Source organism: Mustela nivalis (genome assembly GCF_964662115.1).
Source record: "Mustela nivalis genome assembly, chromosome: 14".
NCBI lineage: Eukaryota > Metazoa > Chordata > Mammalia > Carnivora > Mustelidae > Mustela > Mustela nivalis.
The window spans coordinates 87569703-87582898 of NC_139033.1; the positions used below are offsets into that span (position 1 = coordinate 87569703).

General features: G+C 42.3%; 2 protein-coding genes across 9 annotated transcripts in view; one reads left to right on the top strand and one right to left on the bottom strand.

Moving 5' to 3' along the window:
- The window catches only part of MORC2 (MORC family CW-type zinc finger 2), a 61542-nt gene that overhangs the window by 46277 nt on the left and 2069 nt on the right, over window positions 1–13196 (top strand). For all 5 annotated transcript variants that reach the window (XR_014302497.1, XR_014302498.1, XM_082698012.1 and 2 more), the window contains exon 26: window positions 6735–6770. Coding sequence is in view for 3 of the 5 variants with exons in the window: in XM_082698012.1 (XP_082554138.1) it covers window positions 6735–6767 (33 nt within the window). In the remaining 2 variants the exon portion in view is untranslated. The remainder of the gene's footprint in view (window positions 1–6734; window positions 6771–13196) is intronic.
- OSBP2 (oxysterol binding protein 2) overlaps window positions 10871–13196 on the bottom strand; it is a 160550-nt gene continuing 158224 nt past the window's right edge. For 2 of the 4 annotated variants that reach the window (XM_082697998.1, XM_082698000.1), the window contains 2 exons: window positions 12728–12954; window positions 10871–12480 (listed from right to left, as the gene is read on the bottom strand). In XM_082697998.1, coding sequence (XP_082554124.1) covers window positions 12335–12480; window positions 12728–12954 — 373 coding nt within the window. In that variant the 3' untranslated portion in view covers window positions 10871–12334. Of the gene's footprint in view, window positions 12503–12727; window positions 12955–13196 lie in introns of all 4 variants that reach the window. The other 2 variants (XM_082697997.1, XM_082697999.1) reach the window with 2 other exon arrangements.

Genomic DNA, 13196 nt, shown 5'->3' on the forward strand with positions numbered 1-13196 from the left:
CACAACGAGCTCGCCAATGGGGCGGTGGGACCTGAGAGCAGAGGGTGGGCAGGAAGCCACTGAGACCAAACTCAGGTTCTCGAGGCCCTCTGGCTACAGGATCGGGCAGTGGAGGACTGGCGGCACCACCAAGCAGGGCCAGATTGGGGGCAAGCTGGGGGGGGCGGCGGCCCCAGGGTCTTCACATCCTAAGGCGAGCGAAAGGCCTTGGGCATCCAATGACCTCCCCACACCCCAAATAGAAAAGTGGCTGGTGTGTGTTTGTTTTGTTTTGTTTTGTTTTCTTCTGGCGTCTGTGTATTAAGCCCAAGTTGTTATTCAACTTTTTTCTTTTTCTTTTTCTTTTTTTTTTTTTTTTTTTTTTTTTTTTTTTGCCACTGCAGAAAGTATTTTGTGTAGATGACTTTGCAGTATGGTGCTTTTATATCTGCAAGGATATATTTTATATCTACAAAGGACCTGGAAAGGAAGCTGCATGTTTTACATCTTAAAATAGCCTTCTCCAGGTAGTTTTCCTTGAAGGTCTGGCCTGCTTCCCAGCCTGGCCACCCCTCCTTGGACGTGAGGCATCTTGTGTCTCACAACCTTGGCCCATTTTCTACTGGTTTGTCCTTAGCTTGGTATATGTTGTTTCTTGAAAGGTAAACACTTTTAGGATTCAGAGAGTCTTACCATGTTTAGGAAAACCTTTCCCCTTCTCTTCATTGCCTTCCCTCCAAACATTCTCTTACGTTTTGTTGCAATATTGAAAAAAAAATGTCAGTGTGCATTCCCTGTGAAGTACATTTTAGTTTAAGCGGTAAGGCAAGAGTCAAGCTCCGATTTTTCTTTCAGATGGAAATTCCCCATGTTCACCCCATTTATTAAGTGAACAACCATGGTCATTATTTATATTCCATTCCGTTTGGTGGGGTTGCTGTGGCCCTTGGACAGGTCAGTGAAGACATCCTGTTATCAGTTGGAGAGGGGATTCTGATGTGAGAGGTGGAGCCCCAGCTGAAACTAGAATTTTGGGGATTAGGAGCATCTAGATGGATCAATCTCCCTCACTGTTTTGTTTTGTTTGTTTTTTTTTTTTTTACTATTTTCCCAGCCTATTCATAGAATTTATTCTGTTAAGTGAAACTTATTTTTTTAAGATTTTATTTTTATTCATTTGAGAGGGGGAGAGAGAGAGAGAGAACAAGAATGTGGGGGCAAAGTGGGAGGGAGAAGCAGACTCCCCACTGAATGGGGAGCCCAGCGTGGAGCTCCATATCAGGAGGACCTGAGCTGAAGGCAGACTCTTGACTGACTGAACCACTCAGGCACCCTTATTAAGTGAAATTTAAGATAATGTTACCAAATTTTTTCCCATCCTTGCCAAAGAACAAAGTTCCATTGTGATTTAAATTATAATTGCATTAAATTTAGATGTAAGTTATGGGAGGGTTGACATTTTTATGACCTTAAATCTCCCCAGAGGATATGAAATGGTTTTTCATTGAACTTTTAGTCCTACAATAAGATTTTATAATTTCTTCATACAAGTCCTGTAACTTTCTCATTTATTTCTGTGTTACGGTTTTTGTCAGTACTGTGAATGGGTTATTTTTCCCATCTCTGTTCCTGGTAATTAATGCAGAGAAAAACAAACACCTAAAATATTTTCTATGTTGTGAATTCTGGTAGTTTTAAAAATAAATCTATTTTTTTAATAGATGCAAGGCATAAATTTGTCAGTACACCAATTTAATTGCCATTTTGTATTATTTTTTTAAAAATATTTCAATGCTGGAGCAATGAAGCCTCTGCCTTCAGCCCAGGTCATGATCTCGGGGTCCTGGGATTGAGCCCCACACAGGGTTCTCTGCAAGCGGGGAGCCTGCTTCCCCTCCTCTCTCTGCCTGCTGCTCTGCCTACTTCTGATCTCTCTCCCTCTATCAAATAAATAGATAAAATCTTAAAAAAAAAAAAAAACTTAAAAATTTTTTAATTTTTTTTTTTTTTAAAGAGCATGCAAGTGAGGTGGGGCAGAGGAAGGAGAGAAAGAATCTTAAGCTGGCTCCACCTGGAGCCCTTGGCTGGGCTCAGTCTCATACCCTGATGAGCCAAAATGAAGAGTCTGAAGCTTAACCGACAGAGCCATCCAGGTGCCCTGCTCTTTTGCTTTAGCTAGAAATGATGAAACAATATGAAATAATTATCTGGGTCTTGTTTCTGATGGGTTGGAAATCCAGAGTTTAGGGTTGAGCAGAATATTGGTTGTTGGTGTTGGTGAATGGCCTTTAAAGTGTGGAAAGAGTTTTTGTTTTGTTTAAACTTGGAGCTTCAGAAATGGAGCCATGGCTGCCAGTCTTACCTGAGTGGAGCGCCCCGAGGCACTAGTTATGTAGAATGAAGTGTGGGTTGGGGGGCACACAGTTGTCAGGCACACAGTCTTGTCAAACCATAAGAGATTTTTTTCCTTTAAGCTGCTGTTTTAACAATTATTTGTATTAGACATTGTGTTGTTGCAAAAGAATAGTATATTTATAAAATATTTATATGATAAGAATATGCCATGTACACCTATGATCTTGTTTTTATAAAAAACATTTTTCTTACCTTATAAATCTGTGTGCCTCTCCTGGTGCCTCTCACCTTTCCTCCTTGCCCAACAATAACCACCATCCTGAATTTGATGTGTTTGTTTTTGCTCTTTTAAAAACTTTTACCACCTCAGTTTCTGTTCCTAAATAATTGTTTTGTTTTGCCTGTTTTTGAACTTGAGTAGACATAACATTAACTATTTTTCAATTTATTTCTTTTCAATATTGTGTTCCAGAAATTCATCCATGTTGTTAGATGTAGCTGTGATTTATTAATCTTCACTACCATATACTATTCTATCATTGCTGGATATCATACAGTAGTGAAAAATGAATCACCCCTACAATGGAACGTATAATTTTTTATCCATGTCTCTGTGACTGTCATTTGGATTGTTTCTAGGGTTTTTTGGTTTTGGATGTGTTTTTTGTTTTGTTTTGTTTTGTTTTTTGCTATTACAATACAGCTGTGGACATTCTCATTTCCATCCTCTGTTACATTGCATCATCCTTGGAGTAAACTTGCTGAATCATGTAGGTCATACCACTTTCAATCTTACAAGGATAATGTCAGATTATTTTCAGAAACACTTGTATATGTTTACATGCTCATTAGTACTAAGTTCTTCAATTCTCTACTTCCTCGCCTACACTTGGTATTTCTAGACTTGGATTTTTTTGCCAGTCTGGTAGGTATATAGTCGTAGGTCATTGCGGTTTTATTTTTGTCATTGTGGTTTAATTTGCACTTCCCTGATTTCTCAAGTGGTTGAGCACCTTTTCTTATTTCTTTTTCTTTCTTTTTTTTTTTTTTTTAAGGTTTTATTTGATGGAGATCACAAGTAGGCAGAGAAGCAGGCAGGAGTGGGGGGGGGGAAGCAGGTTCCATGCTGAGCAGAGAGTCCAATTCGGGGCTCCATCCCAGGACCCTGGGATCATGACCCGAGCTGAAGACAGAGGCTCTAACCCACTGAGCCACCCTAGGTGTCCCTGGATTTCTTTTTTGATAAGGTGTTTGTTCAAGACTTTTGACAATTTTTTTTGTTCTTTTGTCTTCTTTTTATTGATTTGTATTTTTGTATATTCTGGATACATGTTCTTTATAAGTTATCTGTGTTGCAGATTTCTTCCACTTTTGGGGATCCTTTTAAAAAAAAAACCCTTTTTATAGAGTCTTGAGTAGAAGTTAATTTTAGCGTAGACTAATTTAAATCTTTTTATTGTTTGTGTTTCTTGTAGCTTGTTTCAAGATATTCTTTCCCATCCTGAAGTCATGAAGATACTATTTTATATTAACTTATAGAGCTTTTATAGTTTTGTTCTTTACATATAAATCTTAAATCCACCTGGAAGTGACTTCTGTGTATGATATGAGATAAAGCTCCAATTCCTTACTTCTTCCTGATTGTCCCTACACCCTTTAGAAAAGTCTTACCTTTCTTCATTAATTTGCAATGATAATTCTTATATCAAATGTTCATATATATGTAAATGTTTCTGGATTTTTATTCAGTTACATTTGGCTGTTCTCTTTTTCTCTATGCCAATACCATACTGATTTATTATCATTTTACAGTAAGTTTTTATATCTAATAGAACCAGTTTAGCCACTTTTTATGCTTCAAGGGCATCTTGACTATTTTTGGTCCTTTGCATTTCCATATACATTTTAGAATAATTTAATCAAGCTCCAAGAGAAAAGGGGTTTTATTGGAATTGATTATATGTCAACAGTTTGAGAAAAACTGGTATTTATAAGTCTTCTAAGCCATGAAGATAGTATAACTATCCATTACTTTAGATCTTTCTTTAGTGTCTCTCAAGAAAGCATTTTAATTTTCCCTTTACAGATCTTATATTTTATTTTTTTAAAAAAATTTTATTTATTTGACAGAGAGCACAAGCAGGGGAATGGGAGGGAGAGGGAGAAGCAGGCTCCCCAGCTGAGTAGGGAGCCTGATGCAGGGCTCAAGCCCAGGACACTGGGATCATGACCTGAGCCAAAGACAGATTCTTAAATGACTGAGCCACCCAGATACCCCAGAGGTTTTATATTTTCTTGATTAGATGTATCCTAGGTACCTGATGTTTTTTGATGCTGGTGTAAATGATATTTTTAAAACTTCATTTTCTGACAGTTTGTTGATATCTAAAAATGTTATTGACTTTCATGTTATACTAATTTATCTTTAGATTCTTTTGAGTTTTCTTTATATATCTGTAAGCAATGATAATTTTGTCAATTCTCATACTTCATTTATTTTTCTTGCCTTATTGCATTGGCTAGGGCTCCCAGTTCAGTGTTGAGTATAAAGGGTAAAAGCAGGTATTTTTTTTTTATCTCATTGGCAAAGCTTTCTCCCCCTCCTGCTCCTTTTCCTTCTCTTCCTCCTCTCTCTCTCCTCCTCCTCTTCCTTCTCCTCCTTCTCTCTCTCTCCCCCACCTCCCCCCCCCAACTTCTTCACTTTCTTCTTTCTTCTGAAGATACCATTCAGCAGATTGAGGGAGTTTCCATTCCTGTTTTTAAGCATTTTTTTCCTTTTAAATATCATGGATGCATGTTGAATTCTATCTAAAGTGTTTTCTGCATCAATGGAGATGACCATGTGTAGTTTTATTTTTTTAATTAATTTTTTATTATTATCAACATATATTATTTGTTTCAGAAGTACAGGTCTGTGATTCATCAGTCTTACACAATACACAGCACTCACAACAGCACATACCCTCCCCAGTATCCTTCACCCAGCCACCCCATCCCTCCCACTCACCCTCCACTCCAGCAACCCTTAGTTTGTTTCCTGAGATTAAGAGTCTCTTATGGTTTGTCTCCCTCTAGGGTTTCTTGTTTCATTTTTTCCTCTCATCCCCTATGACCCTATGCCTTGTTTCTCAAATTCCACTTATGAGATCATATGATAATTGTCTTTCTCTGATTTAACTTATTTTGCTTAGCATAATACCCTTTAGTTCTATCCACACCATTGCCAAGATTTCATTTTTTGATGGCTACATAATATTCCATTGTATATTTATACCACATCTTCTTTATCCATTCATCTGTCAATGGACATCTGGGCTCGTTCTGTAGTTTGGCTATTGTGGACATTGCTGCTATAAACATTGGGATGCAGGTGCCCCTTTGGATCACTACATTTGTATCTTTGGGGTAAAAACTCCAGAAGTGCAATTGCTGGTTTGTAGGGTAGGTCTATTTTCAACTTTTTGAGGAACTTCCATACTGTTTTCCAGAGTGGCTCCACCAGCTTGCAAGAATGGGTTTTCCCCCAAATTTCCTTTTTGTTATTGATTTTGAACTATCTTCATTTCAGCCTGAGAATATAGTCTGTATATTAGTTTTCTGAAATTTGCTGAGGCTTTATGACTAATATTCAAAAATTTTCCATGCACATTTCAAAAATATATATTCTGCAGTTATGTATGTATTACATCAAGTTTGTTAAAGGTGTTGGAAATATTGATTTTTTTGCCTCTCGGAGCTCTCAAAACAAGGAGATTGTGGGTTTATGGATATTATGATTGTGGGTTTATCTGTTTCTCCTTACAATTGTGTCCATTTTATTTTGAGATGTTATTAGATGCATAGGAGTTTTAGAACTTTGTGAATTTTATCTTTTATCACTATAAAAGTACTTTTTTTATTTGTAGGAGTTGACATACAGAAATACATTTTTGCCTTAAAGTCTTACCTTGTCTGTATTTATGTTTTCAGTGTATTTTTGTAAACAGCATATAGCAAGGCTTTTAAAATCCAGATTTTCATTATTACCCAAAGATTTAACTTACTTAAATTTTGTGTATTATTGATGCATTACTGACTTATTTTTGTCTTAATCTGTAATTTTTATTCCACCTTATCTGCATTCCCTTTTCCTCTTTCATGCCTTCTTTTAGATTGACTGAAATCCAGCCTCCCCGTGCCCTCCTTCAATGTTTTCCCTTGTTTTGGAAATATGTTGTTCTTTCTTTAGTGATTACTCTGTGTATTTTACCTAATACTTAACCCACTAAAGTCTAACTCCACAAAACTCTTACTATTGTTTTAGTAAGTTTTTATTCATACTTTTATTTTCCTTTGGATCCTGAAAGATATTTTCCCTGAGAATACTAACATCTTCTAATCACTTTTTTCTTCTTTCTTAGGAGGTCAACTCCCAGTCTGATCAATGCTATTAGAAGGTAATTCCCACCACCCACCCCAAATCTGAATGCTTTTAAGATTTTGTCTTAAGAGTCTTGCAGTTTCACTATATTGTATTTTGCTGTGGATGTCTTTTAATTTATTTTCCTGACTAGGATTTGTTGAGATTTACTCTGTATATTGGTCTTTCTCATGATTTCTTAGAAATTTTTAAATTATCAACTCTTTAAATAGTTCTGCTTCTAGATGCCTCAGTGCCTCAATGAGTTAAATCTGCCTTCAGCTCAGGTCATGATCCCAGGGTCCTGGGTTTGAATCCCACATCAGTCTCCTTGCTCAGTGGGGATCCTGCTTCTCCCTCTGACTGCCACTCCCCCTGCTTGTGCACTGTCTCTGTCAAAATCTTAAAAAAAAAAAAAAGAGAGAGAGAGAGAGAGAGTTCTCCATTTCAATTAGACACATATGGGACCTTCTCACTTTATTCTCCATCTTTTCTTTTGTATTTTCCACATCTTTGTGTTGTATTCCAGATTCTTTCTTCAGATCTTACTTCTAAGTTACTATTGTGCTCTTCAGTAGTACAATGTTATAAAATTATTTTTAGTGATTTTTTTTGCCAATTTCTGGAAATTCTTTAATTTTTTTTAAATATACTGTTACTCAGTTTCAGTAATGAAAATCCTAGAAAGCTTCTATTTCTAGAAATATATTACACATGCTTATTTTATATTCTGTGTCTGGTAATTTCACTACATGGAGTTTTATGTCTGATTCTGCTATTATTATTTCTGTTGGCCTATGCTCATGGACCAACATGTGCTTTTATTTCCTTGTGTGTTTAGAGATATCACACTTTAAGCTATTCATTTTCCTTGCAACGTCACATCTGGGATTCCATAAGGCCTGGAATAGAGAGAACCTGCAGAGAGGATTTCTTTGCTTCTCTCATGTGACTGGGGACATTGCCAATTGAGAACATGTTATATTCTCTGCTGAAGGTTTTATTGGACCATCTAGGTAGTATGTATTTGGCTGTTAAACCAAACCAGGTGAGGGTCTGCTCCTGATTATAAATTCTTAGGAGATTCTTTTCTGCTCTGCTTAGGACTAATCTTTAAGACAAACAATTTTCCTGTATTTGATTTTGGATTCATTATATCAAAGGTCTAGACCTCTGGGAGTCCAGCTTTATGGTCAACATCTCCTGTCAAATACCCTACCTTGAAAATGTCATTTGAGGCAGTGAAAACTTAAGCTCACTGGTACAATAAGTGGCTCTGAGGGAAAAGCAGACTTCAGACTCTTACCTTTCCATGTTTCTACACTCAATATCTGGCCCAAATATTCCTTATATTCTTTCCAACTCATAGATGCTTTTAAGATGTTTTCAAATTTTATCTAGGGGTGACTGGGTGGCTCAGTGGATTAAGCCTCCGCCTTCAACTCAGGTCATGATCTCAGGATCCTGGGATCGAGTCCCACATTGGGCTCTCTGCTCGGCAGGGAGCCTGCTTCCTCCTCTCTCTCTCTCTGCCTGCCTCTCTACCTACTTGTGATCTCTCTCTGTCAAACAAATAAATAAATAAATCTTAAAATTAAAAAAAAGAAAGCCAAATTAAAAAAAAAATAAGATTTTATCTAGCCTGCCTAGTTTTACATAAAGGGTGGTTGATATAATTATTTATGATGAAAAGCTTCCCAACACCAACCCATTCTTGCATTTCTGTGGTTAACCTAACTTGGGCATGGGTTTACCAACTTGAGGTATTAGTCTTTGGTATATGACTGGATTCTATTTGCTATTTGGATTTTTGAAAATTCTGTTTTTTTCTTTTTTAAAGATTTTGTTTATTTGAGACAGAGAGAGTACACACAGAGGCAGGGGGAGCAGCAGGAGAAGGAGAAGCAAGCTCCCCACTGAGCAGGGAGCCAGATACAGGGCTTGATCCCAGGACCCTGGAATCATGATCTGAGCCGAAGGCAGGTCCTTAACCAACTGAGCCACCCAGGTGTCCCCAAAATTGTATTTTTTAAAAAGATTTATTTACTTGAGAGAGAGAAAGAGAGCACACGCACACATGTGTGCATAAGTGGGGGAGGGGCAAAGGGAGAAGGAAAAGCAGACTTCCCACTGGGTAGTCCAATACAGGGCTCAATCCTAGAACCCCAGGATCATGACCTTGGCTGGAGTCAAGAGCTTACCCAACTGAGCCACCCAGGCACCCCTGAAAATCTTCTTAAATTTAGATTGAAATACATATTTCTTCTGTGCTGTCCTTACCAGGTTTTGTTATTCAAGTTATGTTGGCCAGTTTCATAATAAGAAACTGCATTGGAGGTGTCTCTGTGCTACACTTTGACATTTTTCTGTCTGGTATCCTTTACCCATTTCATGCCAAGCCCCAGCCCTCGGGATAAGGGAACTTCAGGCCTTCTCCCCCACAGTCCGTCAGGAGCAAAGACTTGGACTCTACAGTTTGTAGGAGCAGGAGTTCCCTAGGTCACTAGGTTCAGCTCTTCCCAGTTGCATATCTGAGGTCCCCTCACAATTTGTCACCGCAGCCACACTTCTCAGTGGCTCTGAGGAGTATCCCCCTGAGCCTTTACTCTGGCTGGGACATCTGGCCTGGAATAAATTCAGCACCTATTTACTGAGCCTCTCCTATGTGCCAAGCACTGGGGATGCTATAGTGTCTAAGACAGACATGATTTCTATTCTCGTGAAACTTACAGTCCATTGTGAGATGGGGGAGCTAATCAGCAAATGAATGAAATATATGGTGTGACACATCATGCCAGAGTGCAGTGGAGAAAAAAGAAGCAATTTGTTGGTAGCTTTCTAGCACATTTGGGTACATGCAGGTCAAGTCCATGTTCTCCACCTTTTTAAGAATTGCTCTAGTCTCTATTGCTAGAGGATTGCTCAGTTGTCCCATGTAGATTTCACAATCCACTTGTCAGCTGTTTAAAAAACATTCATAGGATTTTGATTTGGATCATGTTGGATTTGTAGATTTGGGAAGAACCCATATAACTGAGCTGGTCATCTGTGAAGATGGTGTTTTTCCTTTTAATTCAGGTCTTCTCTATCATTCAGTAACATTTTAAAGTTGTATCTGTAAAGGTCTTTTGCATCTTTTTGTCAGATGAACCTTTGAGGCCCCTTAGGGTCTCAGAATCTTTTTTTGTTGCAGAATCTTTTTTTCTATGACCTTTTCTACTCAGTGATGGCTGGTGGATAGATGGCTGAGAGTAGGCTGATCTTCTGTGATCTGGTTAGAGTAGGTTCTAGAATATCAACCTGATGTCATTCCCTGTTCAGAGCTCTGTCTGGTTCCACTCCAGGCTCTTTCCTCACATTGTTTCGGCGGACTGGCTTTTGTTACCTCTGGGCTTTGCCCATGTAGCCCATCTTCTCCCTTGGCAAATCCCTTTCCACTGCTCCCACCTCCCCAGGGCTGGGGTTCAGGTTTATGCTAGGGCTGCCTCACCTGCCCTGCCCCTTCTAGCCAGTGGTGAGAGCTAACCAGTGCCTGCCTCCCCACAGGTGGAAAAGCAAGGCCCTGGTAACGAAGGAGCTGTACAGGGCCAGACCTGGATCCCACAGCGCTGGGGCTTCAGGGCAGGTGACTGGAGCCTGGCTCTGATACTCCAGTGGTGCCATGGCCCACCCCATCCTCTCACCTGGAAGCACTGACAGTGGGAACCCCCACCACGTGAGCCAGACCAAGCTGCTCTAGGCTGGCCCTGGGAACTAGTGACCTGAGTTGTTTAGCAACCTGGGATAAAACAACAGAAGCAGTCCAGGTTATGGTTATAGAGTAACCTTGGAGCTCACCAAGGTGGGCTTCCCTCGAAGAGAAGAGCGGGGTGAGTGCCTTGACTTGGCCCCAGATAGCCCCAGGAAAAGCTGTGAATCCTCCCTGAGGTACTGCCTTTGCCCTCTGCAAGCTTCCTGGCCCAGACCCTGGTCTTCACCCTGCTCTCTCCCCTCCCCATTTAGACCAGTTTTCCTTTGCTTTCCTCAGTGCAGAGCAGAAGACAGTCCCAGGCTTTGCCCCCATGCTGCTTTATAGGGTGTCACCTGTCCTGCATCAGCCCTAATCCACCCAGTCACAGACACACTCAGGGACAGGGCCTTGGAAAACTCCAAATCCAAGGTTTTTATTACCGGTCAGAAGGTGCTCCCTCACAAACAGTGTTGAAAGAGGTACATTGCAGTTCCCAGCTCACCCAGCTTACCCAGCCCACCCTGCCTCTTGAGTGGGCACCCTAAGGCATCTCATATGTTGGTGTTTTCACTTTTGTTTTTTTATAAAAACAAAATCAGTCCTGGAGTATACAGAAAAAAACCCTGTGATGAATTTTCAGGACCAAACTTAAGTGGGAGGGGTTGGAGTGGGGGTTCTGATGGGCTGGGACAGGGCCACAGTGGCCCAGTCCCCCCACCATTGGCAGAAGCCTTTGGAAGGGGGTCTGAGGGGGCGGGGCACAGCTGACAGAAGGGCTAAACTCAGACAGGAATGCCCTGTCTTCATCATTTTTTAACTTCCACATACCATAGAAATTTAAGCAAAATAGCTATTTTTATATATTTATATATCATATATATATGTATATATATATATATAAATCAGGCAAATAAAGAGTTCATGGGGTGTGGAGATGGGCACCCCAGAGGTGCCTGAGGCCGAGGTGGGACACTGGGTCTCTGGTGCCTGAGAGCACCAGCCCAGGCTGAGCTGAGTGTTTGTTCTTATTGCTGATTTGGGGCCTGGTTCTGGGGTGGGGAGCACCTGCAGGCCCTGCCCCCCAGCCCTTTCTGGCCTCTCTACAGCTGGGGAGCAGCCCTGGCATGGCCAAAGCTAGGCAAGGGGCGGTTGCCCTCAAATCTACGTGGGGGCCGCTTGGCGTCCCCTCCCCCACAGTGGGTGCGGCTGTAGCTCCAGAGACAACTGACTTGTGCTCTCCTGGGCCAGGTGGCCCCTCCAGTTCTCTTCTCTGCGGAGTCCTGTGCTCCCAGTGACTGGGCAGCTCCCATACAAACATGGCCCTGCTATGCTGAGCGACAAAATGCTCCCTGCTCAAAGGGGTCTGGCTTCCTGATGTCTTAAAAAGAAGGGGCTCTTGCCAGGACATGTTTGTGGCAAGAAAGCACACTTAGAAAGTTGTCTGCTAAGTGCTGTACTAAAAATATTTACTAAACGTCTTGGCTGGAAAGAAATGGAGATATTTTTTTCTAAAAAAATTGAAAGTGGCTCCTCAGGAAGGGCCAGTGCCTCCCTGGCTGGGGCTGGTGACTGGGGCAGCCCAGGGCCCGGGCCAGCCTGCCTGAGTTGTAGTAACTAGGAACTGGGGTCCCAGTGGGAACCAAGTCCATAATGAAGGGGCTTGGGTGACCCGGGGCACCTGGGAGCTGAAAAGAATGCAGGTCAGCACTTCCTCCTTCCAAGGTGGGAGCCCCCAAAAAGTGTAAAAAAAAGGGAGGTGGGAATGGGCCAGGGAAGGTGTGGGAGGAGGACCATTGAATACTAAATTGAGTGCATTAAAGAAGAGGTGGACCAGGCTGTGCAGGCGCCTGTATTTGCAGGAGGGGTGGCGCTCAGAAGATGTTGGGGCACATGTGCCAGTCCTGCCTCTCCTTGGCCTCCCAGTAGCCGCCCTTGTACATGCAGGCCGTTTCCCCGGTCAGTGGGTCCAGCCTCTTCTCGAACCACAGCGGCATGTACACATCGGCCTCCTTCTCTGCTGGGCAGGCACAGTGGGTGGGCTGGTGGACAGGTGGCCTCTTCCCAACCCTGCCCCCTTCCCCCAGTTTCCCCATCCCTGCCCCCAGGACATGGCTTTCTTCCACCCTCCCCCCACATACCCTCCCTGTCTCTGGGGTCCTCCTTCCTCCCCTTTCCCTTGCCACCCCCAGGGCATCCCTTCCTTCTGGGAACCTGTTCCGCAGCCCCAGGGTACCCTCTCTCCCTGCCTCTCAGCCCAGCCTCACCTTCCTCGGTGCCACAGCCCCTCGAGCAGGCCTCCAGCCTCCGGCGCCGCGACAAGCGCTGCTTCTCCTCCAGCCGCTGTTTCTCTGTGTTGGCCTCGTCCCAGTGGCCCTTCTCCATCAACCGCTGGTCTGGCCGCAGGCGGCTGTCCGTGGGTGCCACGCCCTCCTCGTGCTCGTTGAGAGTCAGGGCCAGCTCCGAGAAGTAGTACATGTTCTCGGCGTTCTCCCTGCGGCGGCACGGGCAGCGTGAGCTGGCAGGCACGGCCCCAGGACCACCTGTCCACTCCCAGAACTCGCTCAGCCAGCTGCTTCTGTGCAGCTGGCTCCTCCTTTTCCTGCCCGCACCTTGCACACTCCCTCCACCAACCTGCATCTGTTTTGCTACATTCCACTTCTGTGGGAATTTGCCAATTTCCACCCATTTTAAAACTAGATAAGCGTGATCTTGTTTCACAATCTCATTACGACT